At 57.7% G+C, this 18,691-nt stretch overlaps 2 protein-coding genes across 7 annotated transcripts in view; both read left to right on the forward strand.

Moving 5' to 3' along the window:
- The window catches only part of DUS2 (dihydrouridine synthase 2), a 35,214-nt gene extending 23,066 nt beyond the window's left edge, over positions 1 to 12,148 (forward strand). For 3 of the 4 annotated variants that reach the window (XM_075536355.1, XM_075536358.1, XM_075536356.1), the window contains 9 exons: positions 2,016 to 2,081; positions 2,241 to 2,311; positions 4,599 to 4,685; positions 6,003 to 6,171; positions 8,144 to 8,261; positions 9,310 to 9,459; positions 10,365 to 10,452; positions 11,328 to 11,401; positions 11,595 to 12,148. In XM_075536355.1, coding sequence (XP_075392470.1) covers positions 2,016 to 2,081; positions 2,241 to 2,311; positions 4,599 to 4,685; positions 6,003 to 6,171; positions 8,144 to 8,261; positions 9,310 to 9,459; positions 10,365 to 10,452; positions 11,328 to 11,401; positions 11,595 to 11,902 — 1,131 coding nt within the window. In that variant the 3' untranslated portion in view covers positions 11,903 to 12,148. Of the gene's footprint in view, positions 1 to 2,015; positions 2,082 to 2,240; positions 2,312 to 4,598; positions 4,686 to 6,002; positions 6,172 to 8,139; positions 8,262 to 9,309; positions 9,460 to 10,364; positions 10,453 to 11,327; positions 11,402 to 11,594 lie in introns of all 4 variants that reach the window. The other variant, XM_075536357.1, reaches the window with a different exon arrangement.
- A 5,000-nt stretch (positions 12,149 to 17,148) lies between these two features.
- NFATC3 (nuclear factor of activated T cells 3) overlaps positions 17,149 to 18,691 on the forward strand; it is a 94,082-nt gene continuing 92,539 nt past the window's right edge. For 2 of the 3 annotated variants that reach the window (XM_075536173.1, XM_075536172.1), the window contains exon 1: positions 17,150 to 17,500. In XM_075536173.1, the coding sequence (XP_075392288.1) occupies positions 17,398 to 17,500 (103 nt within the window). In that variant the 5' untranslated portion in view covers positions 17,150 to 17,397. Of the gene's footprint in view, positions 17,501 to 18,691 lie in introns of all 3 variants that reach the window. The other variant, XM_075536174.1, reaches the window with a different exon arrangement.

Below are 18,691 nucleotides of genomic sequence, written 5' to 3' on the forward strand. Positions count from 1 at the left end.
TTGTTGTTAGGTGCCATGGCCTTGGTCCCAACTCCCAGTGAGCGTGTGCACGGCAAAGGAAACCCCGCGCCACCCTCCCAACCAGTTATGTGTGAGTCTATGGTGGCAGCCTGTGCCGGGTCGTTCCAGTGAGCCTGTCTCTTTTCCGCTGCCCCCGACGTTATCCAGCCCGATGCCCTTCCATGACTAGTCCCTCCTGATAGCTGTCCAAGGAATGTCTGGCTATAGGTCTTTCAACACAGAGGTGTTGTTCCTACAAGTCCATTGTGTTTTCAGGATTCTTCCACCAGACACGGAATTCAAAGGCATCGATTCTTCTTCAGTCTTCCTTATTCATTGTCCAGCTTCCACACGCATGTGACGTGATTGAAGATACTGTGGCACCTTAGTCCTCAAAGTGACATCGTCGTTTATTTATTGGTTGCTGCCCTCATGGGCATTGATTGTGCATCCAAGTAAAACGAGAGACTTTACAAGCTCGCACTCTCTGCATTTATCGCGGTGTTGCTTATTGACCCACTTGTGAGGGGTTTTGTTTCCTTCATGTGTGAGGGCTGTAGCCTGGATCTTCGTCAATAAGTGCTTCAAGTCCTCTTTGCTGTCAGCCGGCAGATTGCTGTCATCTGCATGTTACAGGCTGTTAGCGAGTCTTCCTCCAGTCCTGATGCTGCGTTCTTCCAGTAATCCAGCATCTTGGATTATTTGCTGAGCATACAGACTGAGCAAGTATGTTGAAAGGGTAGGACCCTGACACACGCCTTTCTTGATTGTTCAGTCACGAAGATGCTTCCAACCCTGAAGATCAAAGGATGCTACGTCCACGTTTGCAAAGAAACCTTCCAGAGATGGGCTCTCAGCCTGGCAGCTAGGAACAGTGAGGATTTTTGCTGAGTCTCAATGGACACTTTAAAGGATAGATGTCCCTTTAAGACCTGCCCAAGTAACCTGAGGGCCCATTTCTCCATGCCAGCCCCATCCGTTGTGCCTAGGCCAGCAGGCCCTGTCTTGCCCATGACTTGCCCAAATGCCTGTCTTTTGAAGTGGCTTGAGTGATCCTGCCAAGCTTAGCCTGCACACATGTCTGAGTAAACCACCACCTCGCTGGTCCTGTGACTCAGCTCTCTGCTGCCCCCACCTGCCCAGAACCATACAAGGCAGGCACCAGCTGTCTGGGTTTCCCCAGTGTTCTGCTCATGAAAGACCCGGTTTCGGGAGATGGCTTCAGGAATCACCTTCCCTCTGGCTTGCCTGGCCTGAAAGAATTCTGATGCGGGAAGATCTTTAAAAGCCACTGGGGAGACATGCTGTCCCCCTCACCCCAATCTCCGCCTCTCCTGATCTGATCTTGCTGCTCCCTGACACTTTCCCGTATAATTTCTAGCTCTCTGAAGTTCCCTAGTAATTACTTTGCAAAACAAGCACTTCCTATTATTTTGAAGATAGTGTCTTAGGCTTCTCTGATTCCTACGGAGAGGCTCATGAAGGCAGGGCCCAGAACCTGGAAGGCCTTCCTGCACCCTGACTGACTCCCGGCTGGCACTCTGGGAGCTTCTCTACCCCCAGGTGTTCCTAACCAGGGCTAGGCCTCAGAATCAGCAGAGGCAGGCGCCTGGGCACAGCCTTTGGAAAACACATTCCTAAGAATCCTCCCTCCCCTGCCCCCCTCCCACCAAGAAATGGGGCCAGAAATTAGGATGCCAATTCTGAAGCTCTGAATGTTCCATGCAGGTGCCCACAGATCCACACACAGGCTCTCGTCCGTCCCCTCAGCAGATGCCCGAGTGCCACCCGGGGCCAGCCCGGTGGTGGTGGGTGTTGGTGCTTGCATGTGTGTGTGTGTGGGGGGGGGCTTCTCGAGGACGTCTTACATGTATATGTGCTACACACACACGCACATGCACACTTTCTCCTTGCCGCTGAGCCACACAGCTCACTGGCATACACAGAGCTCGTGAGTCTTGGCCGTGGGACTTGGTGGTCCAGAAGAGACCGTTTCCCTGCTGTTCTCCCCACAGATCCTCAGCACTCTGGTTCAAGGGACAAGCAGACCAGTGACCTGCAAGATCCGAATTCTGCCCTCGGTAAGGGCTGTTGAAGTCACATTCTTGATCATGTTGGAGTTGGGGGTGTGCATGATTCCTGGGGAGCTAAAGGAGCGGGGCTGGAGTCGAGCCCGCTTTTGAAGCTGGCCACTGCTCCTTCTGGAACTCACTGACCACCCTGGGTGGCCTCTTCCTCAGCTGGAAGACACCCTGAGCCTTGTGAAGCGGATCGAGAAGACTGGCATTGCCGCCATCGCAGTTCATGGGAGGTGAGCAGCTGCCAGTCTCGAGACTGACTTCTGCGGAAGGGCGGGCCTCAGCCATCTGAGTGGTTCTTGACCAGGTGAAGCAGCAGCTTCCTGTCCACATGCTCAGCCTCCCTCAGTGGGCCGGGCCGTCACCTCTGCCTGGAGCTTGCTTTGTCTTCACTTCTTTGGTGGAGTGCCTCCTGGCTGTAGGCGCTGTGCTGAGAGCCCCCGAAGGAGGGCACCCGCCTCCTCTCTCAGGCTGGTCAAGAGGGTGGTTTGCCCAGAATCCTCTTGTGCTGCTAGGACGAGAGTGGCACTGGAAGTCTGTGCCCAGCCTCCTTTTCTTTTTTCTGAGCTCTCTCTGGTGGTAGTGGTGGTGGTGGTGGTGGTGGTTGAGAAACACGCACAGCGAAAGTTCCCCCAGTTCAACCGTTTCTGCACGGACCGTTCAGTGACGGGACTCCAGTCTCCCACTGGTGCAGCCATTCTCATTGAAGGACACGCAGTGCTCCCTGAAGTTCCTGTTTTACCTTCGGAGTCGCTCTTGGCACTTGGGTCCCAGAGAGAGTGCTTTGAAAATGCCCAGTGCTCAAGGCAGACCAATTTTCCTGGTTAAGCAAAACTCTGGATCAGGTTCGAGAAGATGTCAGGAGATACTTGGGGTGTAAGGTTTAAAGATGATCTCAAAGCAATAGTTTCAGGGGTTCATCTACCCTCTGTGGCTCCGGAAAATCTAGAGCCCATGAGACTTTGAACTAAGTGGGTGCAGCTGCCTCCTGCCTCCCTCCCATCCCCGCACTCACCTCCACCCTTTCTGTGAATCTCATTGTCTTTGCCCAATGTCCAACAATGGACCCTCCTTTGAATCGCCAGGGGCTGACTGCTGTTCTTGTAAAGGCACTGCCACTTCTGTCTGTCCTCTTTGGACCGCCAGCTGTCACAATGCTACTTTCAGCAGTTCTTCTTCTGAAGCTACTATTTGCTGAGAGCTGAGGTGTGGCCACAGATGAGCCTCCACTCCAAGTCCGTTTACTCCCCGGGTCTAAGATGCCGCGTGCAGACTCCCAGTTGAGCAGGCCCAGCCAGAGTGGCCTCTTTCTTGAGTGATGCTCCTTTTGGGTTCCGGGGTCTTGTTGGGCCGTTCCAGGTGGCTGTGTTTATCAACCCCAGTACGGACAACAGGGAAAACCGAGCTGGGCTTAGGAAAGCCAGGAGTCGGGAGATTATGGCTCCTCCCTCCCAGGGCAGCTGGCTTTGCACCTTAGCTCGCTCAGCTCCCACCTCTGCTGCTTGTTCACTCTCTGCACTTGGGGAAATTACTTAACCTCTCTGACCTCCAGAGTCCTCATCTGGAAATTTAAGACAATTTCTGCCTTAACGGGCCATTGTGAGGCTGTTAGGAGATGGCGAACAGAAAGCCTGGCACAGTCCCTGGTGCACAGGATTCTTAACGAATGACAGTTTCATCAGCTGTTGGAAACCGTAGGAAGAGAGATTTGAATGGGTCTTGAGGAAAGACTTCCTGGCCATCAGAGCAGTCATGGCCAGTCTAAAACTCACGCCCAGGGGCATGGGGAATAGGAGGGCGGGCGTGGAGAGGGCCTTCAGAGCCCTCATGGCCCTTGACTCCCTGGTGGAGGAGTGGAGCAGAGGGAGGGTCATACCCAGAGAAGAGCTGCAGGGGCTTCTTGCTGGGCTTCTTTCCCTGCTTGGCTCATGACTCATGGCACCTCAAAAACTCTTGGGTTCATGCACAAGGACTTAAAGCTGACATGGAAGGAGCGCCCTGAGGGTTGTGGTCCTGCCTCCCCTGTGGCGTGGCGTGGCGTGGCGTGGCGTGGCGTGGCGTGACAGCCTTGGTCTGTGGCATGTCTGACTGCTCCGGACGTGGGGTTACCCTGTGCCAGGTGCCTCTTCCCTGGATCAGCTGTGCTGCTTGGCCCCAGCACAAGCAGCTGGGTGGGAGGGTCAGTCTGAGTGGTGGCAGCTGTTCCCAGGCTCCTGGGGAGGGCAGGACCGGGCCAGTAGGGGCAGTGTTCTACTGGTACTGTCCTTCATCTCTAACAGAGTCAAGGGCAGTGGGAGCTGGGGCAAGGTGGTGAGACCTTGGGAGCAGTGTCCCAGGCAGCTCTGCAGCCCTGCAGGTCTCCAGAAGCCAGCCTGGCCCTCCCTGCAGGGATCACCCCTGGAGCTTCAGGGAGAGCCTTGCCCTACAGCCCGACTCAGGCCCCTGACCTTCTGAGGCTTAGTGGGAAGGACAAAGGGCTTTGGCCAGTCCCGAATCCTGTCTCTTCTCTTTATTTTCAAGGAAACGGGAGGAGCGCCCTCAGCACCCCGTCAGCTGTGAGACCATCAAAGCCATAGCGGAGACCCTCTCCATTCCTGTCATCGCCAAGTAAGCCTCCCTGCTTCGTCTTTCACCTTTCCATGCTGGCCCCCTCCAGAAGGGCTTTGTACAGATGTCGAAGAGTGAAGTGACATAAAAAGCGAACTGTACAGGAAATGTAAGGGGATGCACTCAGCCATGAAACTTCTCATGAGGTCTCAGAGGCCTTAGGTGACTTCGGGCATGGTGATGGGCGGCTGGGGGTGGGAGTATTCAGGGGCAGGGAGGCACAGAAGGCAGCCACCATACGAGGCCCAAGGGAAGGTGATGTCCCATGCAGTTAGATGTTCTGGGTCGGGGAGGAGTCCCCAGCCAGAGCATGCAGAGTCATGGCAAGGGGTGGAAGGTGGGCCAAGCCTTGAAGTTTAAACGAGCCTTCTGTCAGCTCCAGGACCTAGATCCGCAGGTCTCAGGGACCAGTGACCAGGCCAAACATTTAGTAAGACAACTTCTGCCATGCTGAGCTGACCCATCTCGAGCAGACGTATGTCCTGCTTGGTATGTTAGGCAGCACAGAACCTGAAGGTGTGAGGGTCCAGCAATATAGAACCCTGACGAAGGCTCACCTGAGGGTTGGAGTCAGGCCCGGCCTGCCCTGGCTTTTGGGCTGGCCGAACTACTCAGCCCCTGGGCCCTGCTGCTGCTGCCTCAGCCTCCTAGGGGACCCCTTGTATGCCTGCCTGGGCTGATGCCTGACTTCTGTCAATGAGGGCAGAGCCGTTTCCCAGGGCCTTGGGACCATAGGGTGCAAGGAGGGGAAATTGCAACCAAACTGGGCTTCCCTGTCTCCTGCTCTGAGTGTCAGTGCCCCTCACCAGGCTTTTAGCCCAGTGGTTTGCCTGGGGTCCCGGTACCATGCCTCCGCCTGTGGGCTGACATCAGCCAGACATTGTGGTCATTAGGTGCCTCTGAGTCAGGGCCAACTCGGAGCGACCCCTGGACAATGGAACAAAAGCCTCCAGTCCTGCACCATCCTCACCGTCCTTGTTCTGGCTGAGCCCGTGTGGCAGCCTCTGTGTCAGTCCATCACATTGGGGTCTTCCTCTTTTTCGCTGTCCCTTCTCTTTACCCAAGAGTAGGAAGAAAAGTGAAATTTCTGGGTTACCTACTAAGTGCCTGGCAGGCTCTCTCTAGGTCCTCCTAGCTGCATAGTGGGGGTAGGCATCATAGCTCCAGTGTCCGAAGCTCTGAGAGCCCAGGGGGCTTGCCCAAAGGCACACCATTCATGAGGGGCCCATCTGGGAGCCTGTTGTCTTCTGAGAGTGCGGGTACCCGGGGAAGGGGTGGTGGTGGCTGTGTGTGCCTCACTCCCCTTTTGGCTTTCAGTGGAGGCTCTCATGACCACATTCAAGGGTATCTGGACATAGAAGACTTCCGACGAGCCACAGCAGCATCTTCCGTGATGGTGGCCCGAGCAGCCATGTGGAACCCGTCTATCTTCCTCAAGGCGGGTCTCCGGCCCCTGGAGGAGGTCATGCAGAAGTACATCCGATACGTACGTCTCTGCCCACTTCCCCACTGCTGCCCCGTTGCCCCCTCTGCAGGAGTCCCCCAGCCACCAGCAGCCTTTGTGCCTTGCCCATCCTCTCTGGTTCTTGGAGCATAGCCCTTGGGTCTCCAGAGAGACTGCCGGGACATGTGTCTCTACCAGCGGCTCCTTCTGAAGCTCCTGGGGGTGGAGTGGTTCTAGCAAAGACCTCTGGACCCAGGCTGCTGAGGGCCCCCAGGCACAGAACATCTCCCTCACTCCCCACAGTGCACATGTACGCGTGCACATGACCGGGGTGGGGTGGGGCCGGGGGGTGTCCATGTTACTGAAGACCCCTTGTCCCAGGGGACTGGTGCAGACGCAGCCTCAGCTAGGAGGAACCATTGATGTCGAGGCCTAAACATCTGTCTCCCAAACCACTGCTGAAACCTTTCTCTTGCTCATTCCCAGAATGCTCTGGTCCACGAGCCTCTCGTTAGGGAATAGCTTCTTCTACATCAGTTTCTCCTCGCTGGGCTGTTCAAGTAGTGCCACGGGCAGCTCTCCACAAAATAAGCTTGTGATGAACTCACCTGCCTGGTCTCTGTGGCACTACCTTGCCATGGCATGGACTTGGTGATCCACCCTGTGTGTCTAGAAGCAGGGGCTGTGAATGGTTCTTAAACCCATTATGAGTGGGGCTCGGATAGAGGATGCGGCCCTGGTCCAAAGCAGACCTCCCCCATGTCCTCAGCCACACCTGCTGGGGAGGCTCAGGTTTCTCCAGCTTGTGGCCCTGGGCAGGCAGTTGTGGCTGCCCTGGTATGCCATGTGCCCAGGGCTGTGCCCAGGGCTGTGCAGTCTCAGCATGGTGAAAACTCTGAGGCTTGTGGCCAGCACCAGCCACCCTCTGTCCTGGAATCTCCCTGACTCAGGGCTGTAGCCTAAGGGTCTAATCCCCTGGATCCTACGGAGAGGGGGGGGGGGTGCCTGTTGTGCAGGTTGTTGATTAGACCCGCCAATAGCCTGAGTGAAGCTACTGGCACAGGGGGCAGCCACTTGCCCCAGTCCAGGTCACCAGCCCAGCTGTCCTGGCCTCTGGCAAGTGGGTGGCCCAGCAGACACCTTCAGAAGTGCTGAGCTTGCTCGCTGGGCAGTAGGTGATGCTCTCATTCCTGCTCAGCCCGTCCCTTGGCAGCTGCTCAAGAGGGTGTGTTGTACCAGAGAGAGGGAGCAGCTCTCGGGCACAGGCAGGGCTGTGTGCTTCGGGGCCAGCCAGGTGCCGTCTGTTCCAGGCAAGCTGTATCAAGGCCTTGCCACCGCCCGGAGCTTACCCACCCACTCCCTGCCTTGTCCCAGCCCCCAAGGTTATCAGCTCAGGTTGAGCAGGGTGGCCAGGGGCACAGCCTTTACCCACTGCTGTGACTCAGGAGAATGGGTTAGTTTCCCTCAGCCACCTGGGCTGCCATGGGCTTCATCTGTGGAGTAAAGTGACAGCTGGATCTCAGTATGTATAGATCACTGAAGTGACAAGGGACATGTGCCAACATGCTTGGCGCACAACGCTGGGCTTCCCCCCCGCCCCCCCCCAGCAGGAGGACACTTGAGAGGGCATGTAGGCTGCGTGCAGGGAAGGGCTCCACTCTAATGATAAATGGTAGGGGACCTCCCCCCAACACTGCCTGAGGCTTGATCTGTTGAGCCAGAGTTTGGCTCATTTCCTCCCCCACCCACAAGATGCTTGGCAGCAGGCTCTCTGTGGTAACCCGTGGTGGCCGAGACAGGCGGGGCTTCCTTTGCTTCTGACCTCAGCCAGGTGTCCGGCAGAGTGCTTCTGAGCGTGGGCCTCGGACTCATGCCACCCCTGGAGGAGCAGATGGTGGGGAGGAGGTCGCTCCGACAGGCACCCCACCTCGGCTGCAGGCGCGCCTCTGTCGTCTGAGGAGAGCCTAGGCCTCAGGGCCTCCAGGTGGCTCACGCCCGTTCTCCTCTCAGGCAGTGCAGTATGACAACCACTACACCAACACCAAGTACTGCTTGTGCCAGATGCTGCGAGAACAGCTGGAGTCACCCCAGGGAAGGTTGCTCCACGCGGCCCAGTCTTCTCGGGAAATTTGGTGAGAGGGGAAGGGAGGAGACAGCTTTCCCTCACAGAAGGGGAGGTTTGTAAACTTCCCATTGCTGGACTGTTCCCAGCCCCTGAGTTTTGGGACCTAGGGCTCTAATAGGGTGGAGGGCTGAAGCCTGGACTTGAGAATTTCTGAGGAGGAAGGAGCTTTCCCTGAACTGCACCTGCCAAATACCAGGTCACCAAGACCCAACGGTCAAGGATGCTTCTGGACTCACCTGTGCCCGTAGCCCGGCACGCTGCAGTCTTGAGGGGCCACCCCCTGGTTCTCTGGGTCTGCTCCAGCTCCAGCTCCAGCCCAGGTGGTGGGCACTTGAGGCCCTTCCTGCCCTGGTCCCTGTCTATCATCCCATCCATCGTCTTCCCTGCCTCCAAACCTAGTCTGCTGCTAGAATGTTCTCTCCCCTTCGCTCTGCCTGTCTACAGCCTGCCTTCTCCAAAGATGCCTTTCTGAACCACTCCTCTCCCCAGGGATCCATCTCCTTGGACATTCTCTAGCCCACAAGACTTCCGAGGGAAAAAAGCCTCACTCGAACGTGGCCCTTCCCTCTAGGCCTGTGGAGCCCCCTCTGTCACTCCCTCCGTAGCTGAACCGGCACCCCATCCTGCACAGGTGCCCTGTGAGCTCCAGGGGAGCACACCTCTAGCTCCGGGCTGCCGAGGACACTCCCTCCATGTCAGCTAGGCCCAGGCAACTGCTTGTGGCCAAGGGAGGAAGAGAGTCAGGCCTCTGTCTCTTCTTGTCTTGGGATGATCAACTTGGGCAGTGGCTGGCTGGAGACACCGTCCTGTGTGCCTCTCTGCAGAGCAGCTGGGGTCACAATATAACCTTTAGAACCCTTTATACTCAGTCCTACCTGCCCTCCCTCACACTGACTCACCATTGGCCGGCCCAGGGTGACCCCAGATGCGCCCAGGCCCCCACGGTGCTGGGGGATGGGGGGTAGGGGGTGGGAGAGAGAGCAGTCTGTCAGTGGTGGAGTCCTGGCTGCCAGTCACACTGAGGCGCCTGTCTTCCTCTGATCCTCCCTGGACAGCGAAGCCTTTGGCCTTGGTGCCCTCTATGAGGAGAGCTCGAGGGAGCAGGACGCACGACGGGCGGAGCTCTTGGCTGGGACCCCAGAGGAGGCGAGGGAGCTCGGGGACGACAGCTCCGGTGTCATTAAGATGGCTGTCAAGTTTGACCGGTAGGCCGACAGCTTGGCCGGGCCCCAGCTGCTGTGCACAGATAGTGCAGGCTCAGGGACTGGGGTCTCCTTGCCTCAGACACTTGTTCTCCGTGTCAGCCTCCCATAGAAGACGGTTTGGGGAAGACGATGTTTTTGGAAAAACCCAGGTGGCAATGTTGGGGCTATGCCTACTTAGTTTCAAGGGTGATTGGACCCTGCTTTTCCTGAACCTTCTCCCTCCACCCAAGGCTTGGGGATCAGAGTGGCTTATCTGCTCCAGTTCTGGAAAGAAACTGACTACCTCTAGCCCTCGTCTGGCTCCATAGCCCTTGCCCACACCTGGCCCCTCACCAGCCCCTGTGCTGCCAGCGAGAAGGCAGAAGTTGCTGAGGCTGCTGTGGCCTGGGCTTTGAGTAGTGGCTCCCTCCCCGCCCTTTGCCGTCTGGGACCTGAGACCTCTTCCTGACCAGGCACCAGTCCAGTGTGGAGGTCCCTGAGTCAGCTGTTGACCTGGGGAGGGCCTCCAGTTCCCCTCCCCACAGCAGATGTAGTCAGGGTGGGCACTGAGTTAGATCTCCTTAGGCCATAATCTGGCCACCTATGATCCCCACACCCACTCCCACCCTCCTAACCTTGTTTGAAGAAGCAAACTGGGCCTGCCTTCTTGGCTGTTGAAAGCTGTTTTCCAGGCCAGGGTCCAGAGGGCTTGGAGTTCATTCCCATTTGGAACTTCCTAAACAGGTCCAAGCCCCACTTGAAGTAGATCAAGGCCCCAAGCCACTCGTGGGGATGAGGTGGGAGCCCGGGAAAAGGGCTGGAGCCTTAGGAGAGTGGGGTGACCTTACCCAATCTTCCAGTGCCCGGTGGAGGGGTGGGGAGTGGTGATGGTGGGTGGGCCTTGCCTTCTTAACCTCTCTTCCCAGGAGAGCATACCCGCCCCAGATCACCCCTAAGATGTGCCTGCTGGAGTGGTGCCGCAGGGAGAAGTTGGCACAACCTGTGTACGAGACGGTGAGTTCCTGCCACCTCCGTCAGTGTACCTAGCTCCAGCCCAAACTCTCGACTGCTGGGAAGGAAGCTTGCCTAGCCCTCTGTGGGCATAGAGGCTGCCTGCGGCCAGGCCAGTCCATGGGAATCCCTCCCTTCTGTCAGTGGACCTGCTGTCCCACTTTTAGAAAAGGGCCCAAGGGAGACTTCTCAGCTGGGCTTAGAAACGAAGCTCAAACCTTAAAAGTTAGGGCTTAGCCAAAGGGTCCCAGAAATGGGCCCCAGGTATGGGGCCCTTCAAGGGAAATTCTGAGACCCTCTTGCTCCACTTCTGTTGGTCCCTGTGCCCTGTTTAGGCTTCTCCGCCATGTCTGGATGGGCCCTGGCCTCCAGGCTTGTGTTCCTGTCTGCTGGAGTGACTTAAAACAAGGAAAGCCTCGTGCCCTCTCCCTCCGCTCTCCCAGTGTCTCAGCAGCAGGGAGCACATGCCTTTCTGCCTCAGGAGGCCTTACCCCTGGTCCCTCTGCCAGCTGGGCCTGCTCTCCTTCCGCCCTTGGCCCCTCTGGAGGGACCTGTGTGTCATGAGCACCTCATGTTTTGGGGACCTGGCCCATCTGATGTCAGCAGGGAGCATCTGTAGTCACATTCAGCTAAGGACTCTGACGACCTTCTGCTCAGGTTTAGCACAGGGCTCCCGACACCCTGTGATGTCTTTGTCCATTTGTGTATCTGCCTTTCTCTTCTGAAAATGTACCGGGGGCTTCTCAGAGGAGGAGCATGTGGTCCAGGTAGCTTGCAGGTCTCCCTTGGTCTGTCTACAGTGTGACCCTGGCCCTCCAGCGCTCAGTCCCTCACCTTAGCATGGCCTTCTATGTCCTTGTTCTTCCTGTGTCCCCCAGGTTCAGCGCCCCCAGGACCGTCTCTTTGGTTCCGTTGTTACTGTTGCTGAGCAGAAGTACCAGTCCACCTTGTGGTGAGTGCCCTCATCGGGCCTGAGGCTCGGGGCTGCTGGCCTGGAAGGGCAGGGGGCCTGGGCAGTGGCATCCAGGCAATGGTCCTCCTCCCTGTGGGCAGGATCTCTGCCAAGGGTGTTGTGAGTTGGGTCTGGTAGCCTCTGCAAGTTGAGCCGTCCAGCCTGCCGACTGCCCCCTGCCTCCTCTGCCCAGGGACAAGTCCAAGAAACTGGCCGAACAGGCTGCAGCCATTGTCTGTCTGCGAAGCCGGGGCCTCCCCGAGGGCCGACTGGGTGACGAGAGCCCCTCCTTGCACAAACGCAAGCGAGAGGCCCCTGACCAAGATCCTGGGGACCCCTGCACTCAGGACCCAGCGCTCGCTGGGGAATTGTGCAAGAAGTCCCTTGTGGCCCTGGGAAATGGGGAAGAGAGCCTGTCGGAAGGCCGGTGACTGCTGTCCTTGTCCTGATCGTCTCCTCCGAGGACCTGGCCCCAAGATGGCTGTAGACACTGGAATGTGAACAGACCATTGAGCAGTTTGCCGGCCCTGCCTGGCAGGAGTTAGGGGTCCTGGCTGGGACATCAGCTTGGGGTCCGAGCCCAGCGGGCCGAGTGACGTGACGGGGCCAAGTTCTGAGTGACCTCAGTATTCTCATGGAAACAGTAGCTGTTCAGGTGGCACCCTCCCAGCTTAACATCAGTGCCGTGCAATAAAGACGCCTGCCTTCACTCATGGCTGGCAACTTCAGCCTTGGGCACCGGGGCACCCAGACTTGTGACCTGGCATCTTTCTTCTCTTCCCTGCCTGCCCTGTTTCCTGAGGGTGACTGCCCCCTTCCTCTCTGGGTCTTCGTGGTGTGTGTGTGTGTGGGTGGTGGTGCCACTTTTCACACTTGCTGGACTTGGCTGATGGTAAATGTCAGAAGCAAGCCCCACTATGAGGGCGTGAAGGCAGCACAGAACTGCCTCACAGGTTGAGACCGTAAATTCTTCTGGAAAGAGTCTCTGCCTCATCTTTCCTCCAAGGGGTGAGATGTGGGTGTGAACTGCTGGTCTTTTAAGTTAGCAGCCCAACTCCTAACTACCAAGGTTCCTTGGCCCGTAGCACTAGGCATGAATTGATTTTCCTGATGAAAGGTGACATGGAATTGGTGGGGTGGGGGCACCTCCGAAAGGGGCCAGTCCAGTGGGGTAGGGGATGCTGTGTTGGAGAGAGTCTCCTTCAAGTTTGATAGCAGAGTGAAGCCGAGCGCTCACATACTGCTCTGGGCAGGGGGTACTGGTGGCCATTTGCTCATCCCAGCAGCTTGGGGCTCTTGCAATTGCCTGCCCACGCTACCCTGCCCCACCCCCACCATCCTGTTTGGGGCGGAAGGAAGTGGCAGATTCTGTTTAATTTCCTCCTGGCAGTGCAAAGCAAACAAAGGCCACCACATCTCCTGGGGCCTCCTCCGCTTACTGGGAGGGGTGTTCTGACCAGAGGTCCCTGCCCCCCCCCTTCCTCTGCTGTAAACACATTGCTTCTCTTTTACAGGCTCTTTAGGGGATTGAGGGGTGCTTTCTTCCTTGGGGCCAGCCTCATTGTTCCTTAGCAGCCGCAGCCTGCAGGGGGTTTTGGCCACTGCCAGTCAGCAGCCCCAGGCCCTGCTGGCCTGAGTCAAGGGCTTGGGAGGGTAAGGCCTCTGTTTCGTCCTGGTGCTGCCCCTCCATGCCACCCACACTTGCTCTTCTCTGTGCCACCTGCCTGCCAGCCCCATCGCTGTTTGACCTTGGACATGTCACTTCTAGTCCTCTTGGAGCCCCGAGGGCCTGCCTTTGAGAGTGAAATCAGAGGCTGGCTGGGGAGAAATGGCTGGCTTAGGGTGGGGGGGTGGGGGGTGTCCTGTGTGGCTGAAGGGCTCCTTGCAGGCACGTCCACTCTCCCTGACATTTAGGCCAGCACTCCTGGACAAGAAGCCCCACCTAGGAAGTCACGGACGCCATGTCCAGCCTCCACCACCAAACGTTAGGCCTCATTCAGTTCCGATTTTTCTTAAAAAAGGATCAAAAACGACCCCTTTGTCTTTCCTCTCAGCCCCAGTAGAAGAGGACAGCCTGAGGTCCCAGGCCACTCGCCATACCCCACCCCAGGTCTCAGGGCAAACCTGCGTGTGCCAGGTGAGGGTGTAATACACCCTGGTTGCGTGTATTAGGCCTCTGATCTCACTTCAGCACACTTGAGCCTGGGTTCTTCTCCAGTGGTGTCTGCTGTGGTTTCAGAGGGCCCCGCCCAGGTCTCTAAACCTCTTTCTGTGCTTTCCATGCCTGTCTTAAGCAGACCACTTCGATCCCCAAGTCCTCCGAGCTAGTGGCTACAAGGTGTCTTCATCCATCCCAGTCACCTTGAGGCCTTCCATGAGTTCACTTTGTGAACAAGTGGTTTTGGTGCGGGCACGAGAGGAGCAAGGGATCAGGTCCTCAGATGGACCCAGTAAGAGACGTGGAAACCCTTACCCTGCAGGCTTCCCTCCTGCTCAGAACTCCCCATGGCTCTGCACTGCCCTCTGGGTCAAGTTCCAACTCCTCAGCCTAGCACGCGAGGACAGAGCGCGGACACTGCCTTCCCAGCGTCCTGTGCTGACAGCAGCACACTCTCTTAGACTGGGGCTGGCTGTTCTTGTCCCCCCATTTCCCCTCTGCCTAGCCTTGGCCAGGGAGCAGGGAGCAGCCCCAGAAATGCTCGTGGGAGATGTGTGGTGTGGAGAGTTCCTAATTCTGGCTTTTCTCTAAGGCTCCTGTTTCTCCTGACTTGGGGCAAGGGGCGGGGCTGGGCTGGGCAGGCCCCAGTTCTGCATCCCATGATGCCGTCAGAGGACACCGCTCTGGGCCAGGCTTGTGGCAGCTGATGAAAGAACTGCACTTTCCCTAAACCACAGGCATGGCTAGCAGTCACACAGGAGGGAGAGGAGGGAGCAGCAGGGACGGACCCACATAGGCTTGTCTATCAGCTAGGCCCACTTGGGGAAGTCTGATGCCCAGGACCTCTGGTTTCACAGGATTCCCCAGATGCTTGCCTACAGGAGCCCTGGAGAGACGGGGTGGGGGTGGGAGTTCTGGCCCTAGCCAAGGATCAGGGGGAGAGAATAGGAACCTAAGTGTGTGTTGGGGTAGGTCTAGCCAGCTTGCAGAGCCCCTAGCTGCCTTTCCTACAGAGGTGGTGACAAGCTTCAGGCTGGGAGCCCCACACCAAAGACAGGACTCCTTCTGAGAATGCACAGATGCACCACTGAGCATGATGAATAGGTGACAATTTCAAGCCATCTGGAGCTTTTCTGGTCCCTCAGTGGTGGGGCTAACAAACCCAGTCTCCCTCCCTCCCTCCCTGGGCCCCTGGATTCAGATGAAGTAATGTCTGGAAGGGGGCCGGAATAAAGGCCCATTTTCTCAATTCAGATGACGACCTGGGAGGGGTTATGGTGAGGGGAGGGGGCACATCCTGAAGTAACTTGCAGTCCTTTAGTTTATGAGGTGGGGGAGGCGAGCTGGCCAAGGCTGGTACTCCAGGATCAGGTTACTTGTAGCATTAATGGGCAGGCCAGCCATTTGTTAGGGACACAGGGCTGCCAGGTGGGGGTGGGGCTCCTCAGGGTTGAGGGTTGGAGAGGCACTGTAGGCAGGGCAGCATTTGGGAGACGTCTACCCTCCTAAACGGCAGGCATTCTGTTCCTTTCCCTCTACTGCTGTCTCCTGCCTCTAACCTCACCTGGGGATCCTTCCAGAATTCCGATCACAGAAATCCCCTATCCTCAACCCTTCCATGGCTCTCTACTGTGCTCATTAGTCTCCAGATCCCTTGCAGTGGCCTGTAGAATGCCTCACTGACCTGTAAGAGCGTCCCATGGCCGCCCCTCCTACCCCCCCCCCCCACACACACACACTCGCTCCTCCAACCTCACTTTTGGCTGCTGCCCACTGCAAAGGAAATTGGCTTCCTGGCTGGAAAGACATTTCTTAGTTTTGTTCACCTCTCCAATTCCTTCTCTCCCCACTGGAGGCCCCCAAACTAGCCTCTGGACTGCCCCCACCTTTCTCCAGGAGTTGCTGGCCAGAGGGCCCCCCTCTGAAGGGAGACTGTGTTCTCCAAGTCTCCCGGCACTGCATAGGTCTGGGCACAGAGTTAGGAAAATATTCCTGACCAAAGGATGTATTCCTGACCAAAGGATGAAGCCTACGGAAGAGGAACAAACATCTCACTGCACTGGCTGTTCCCTGACTTCATGACTCCAAGGCCTCTAGGGTGAACCCTTTGGGGGCAGATTATCACTAAGCAAGGTAAGCATGGGATTACTTGTGTTTGCTAATCTGTAGTGAGGTTTCACTTTTATTTTAAACCCCAACAGGTATTCACTGCAGATTAGCAAATACAAGTAAAACCATGCCTACTTGGCTCTGTAAGTTTGAAGAGGCATTGCTTCTGTAGGAGAGACATGACATATTAGCCATGCGTAGAAGCTGACACGGGCTCCCAGGAACTGCTCAGAACTCGAGACCGACCTCTGTGAGACACTCCCCATGCCCTCTAATCCCAGGGGCCTCTTGTGGGTGTTGTGAGATGCCCCTTGGGTTCAGTGCACCCAACCATCTGAGAGAACGCTCTAGGTTTCCCGGGCAACAAACATCTAGGGATACTGTGCCCTGCGGGCCCAGGGTCCCAAATCTGGAGCTGAGGGAGCAGGTCACCGCCGCCTCTCCCAGCCCCCAGTCCACGCCAGGCTTCCACGGAGTTCTAAGTAAACAAGCATCTCTGGGCGTGGTCTCCACGCTAGGCCCCAGGAGGTAGCGTCTTAGGCCATCCTAGGGGAAAGAAGGCAGACGGCGAAAACAGTTCTGCAGTGTCAGTTCCTCCCGCCTACCCGCCATCCATTTTGGGAGGCTTTCGTGGATGTGCACCGGGGAAGGAGAGGTCACAGAGCCTGTGAATACGCGAGCTCACGGCGGCCGCTTTTCCGCTCAGTCGGCCCGGCTTCCAGCTGGGGACAGTCCGAACGCAGCGGGCCCCGCTGAGGGCCAGACTGTCCAGGAGGAGTCGGCTTTCGGGGGGCAGACAAAGGCACCACCACCGAGGCGCACACAGGCTCCGCCCCGCAGGGGCTATTGTGCCGGGACGAAGAGCCCAGACTCGGGGGTCACCGCGCTACCCAGGGCTCTGGTTCCGTCCCAAACTAGCTGGAGGCTCAGACTGATCCCTGTCCACTTGAGACCCCACCATTACGGGTGTAGGGAAAGTGGGGGCCGAGTTGCATTCGGGTATCCTCGCGGGGGCCCCTGATGCTCTCTGGAAACCCAGCCGTGGGGAGTAAGTAACACGGGGGAAGGGCAGTCGCCTACCACCGCACCCGTAATCTCAGGGCCCCCGCGTCCCATCCCCGACGCGAGGAGCACGGAACGAAGCCAACTGTTTGGTGGTGGGCTCCACAAATCAATCAGGGCTTCGGAGCCACACGCGGGTGTCAGGATCTGGTACAGTCGCAGAGGTGATAGAAGCCCAAACTACAACTCCCAGGCAGCAGCGGGGCTCGCCGGCGCCCGGCATCACTGGACTTCCTTCTGGAGCGAGAGTCACGCGATAGGCCGGTGAGGGGGCGGGGCCTCGGGGCTAGCCCGCGGCCCCACCGGCCAATGGGCGGGCCGGCCGGATGGGCGCGCGGCAGGGGGCAGGGCCGGGTGCGCGGCACGGCGCGGGAGCGCGCCGGCGGCGGCTGTTGGGGGGCGGGGAGCGTCTGCGGAGACGACGGTGGCGGCTGAGGCACCCGCGACAGGCAGCGGCGGCGGCGGCTCTTGAGGCTCGGCACGGGGCCAGCTCCGGACTTCAGGACGGAGCGCTCGGCGTCTCAAGCCCCGCCCGGAAAGTTTGCCGCGAAGCCGCGACCTCCTGGCCGGCGCGGCCCGGCATGAAGCGGCGCTGAGGAGCCGCCGCCGCCGCCGCCACTGCCGCCGCGCCGCCCGAGGAGGAGTCGCAGCAGCTTGGGCCACGCCGATGACTACTGCAAACTGTGGCGCCCACGACGAGCTCGACTTCAAACTCGTCTTTGGCGAGGACGGGGCGCCGGCGCCGCCGCCCCCGGGCCCGCGGCCTGCAGGTGGGTCCCGGGCCGAGTGGCATCGAGGAGCGTCCCCTTCTCTCCTCGCCGTCGTCCCCCTGGCCGTCCCGGAGCTGCTGACCCCGTTTAGGTTGCACGTAGTCGAGCGAAGAGCGGGATGGAAATCTCTAGCGTGGCGGGTGGGTCGCAGCCACTGGGCTGGGACGCGAACCAGGTGGGAACTCGGCTCCGGAACCACTCTGACCCTTGGAAGCCCGGAGTTTGGAGGTCGAGGGTCGGGGACCGCTGCCCAAGTGGCGTCTGGTTGTCGCTGCTTTGCCAGCGTGGTGCCGGGGGGGGGGGCGCGGCGGGGGCGGATAAAAAAAGTAGCCGTCCCTGCGAAGTATACGCGTTAGGAAGCGCTCTGGCTTTTCATCTGTTGTAGTTTAGGGCCCCCCCCGTCCCCCACTTTATTTACAAGATACACGCCCTGGCAGGGCAGGACCAGTGTAAAAAAGCAGATGCACGTGCTTGATTAATAAATGGGCTTTGTTAGAGTCGTGCTTCTGTGCTAACTTCCACTTGTGCGAGTTCCTGACCCACCGTTAATTGGAAGTGCAACTATAACGGGACTTTTCCGAAAACTGGGTTTCCCGTCTTGAGCACCGTGCTTTTTGGAAGCGTTTGGAGCAGGGTGGGGAAGTGAGGGGTTGGGACTACCTTTTTAAAATCGCGCTTCTAGCAAGTTCTGAAAGCCAGTTTTTATTTTATAAGCCAAAGCTCACGTGGGAAGATGTTTTCAAGGCGATTGTGAGCTGGAACGGCTGGGGCACCAGAATCCTTGGAGGTCAGACCAATCAGGAAATAGAAACGGGATGGCTGAGGACGCCGAGGTCCGCCGTGACCTGGTTTGGAATACCGTGGGTTCATTAAGTTCGGTTTCCCTGTGACTTTTCAAAAGGAGCCGGGCAAGAGTGAATCTGTATTGATGCATACCGGGTTTTAGGCGAAGTCCTTGGTGTTCTGCAAACTGTATTTGGGCGTTTGCATGAGAAAACACTCCGCGGATGAGAGGCGTCAGGAGTCTGGCTGTAAACCCGTTCTGTCTATGTGTTTAGATGCCTTTTCAACATCATGAATAATTTGCAGTCGTTATTTGTTGGCTGCATTTATTTTAACTCCACCAACATCCCAGAGCACGTTGAAGTTCCTGTGAGGTGCTCCGTAGCAGTCTGATGAATGTCACGGAGG

This window comes from Tenrec ecaudatus, chromosome 18 (genome assembly GCF_050624435.1).
Source record: "Tenrec ecaudatus isolate mTenEca1 chromosome 18, mTenEca1.hap1, whole genome shotgun sequence".
NCBI classification, from domain to species: Eukaryota; Metazoa; Chordata; class Mammalia; order Afrosoricida; family Tenrecidae; genus Tenrec; species Tenrec ecaudatus.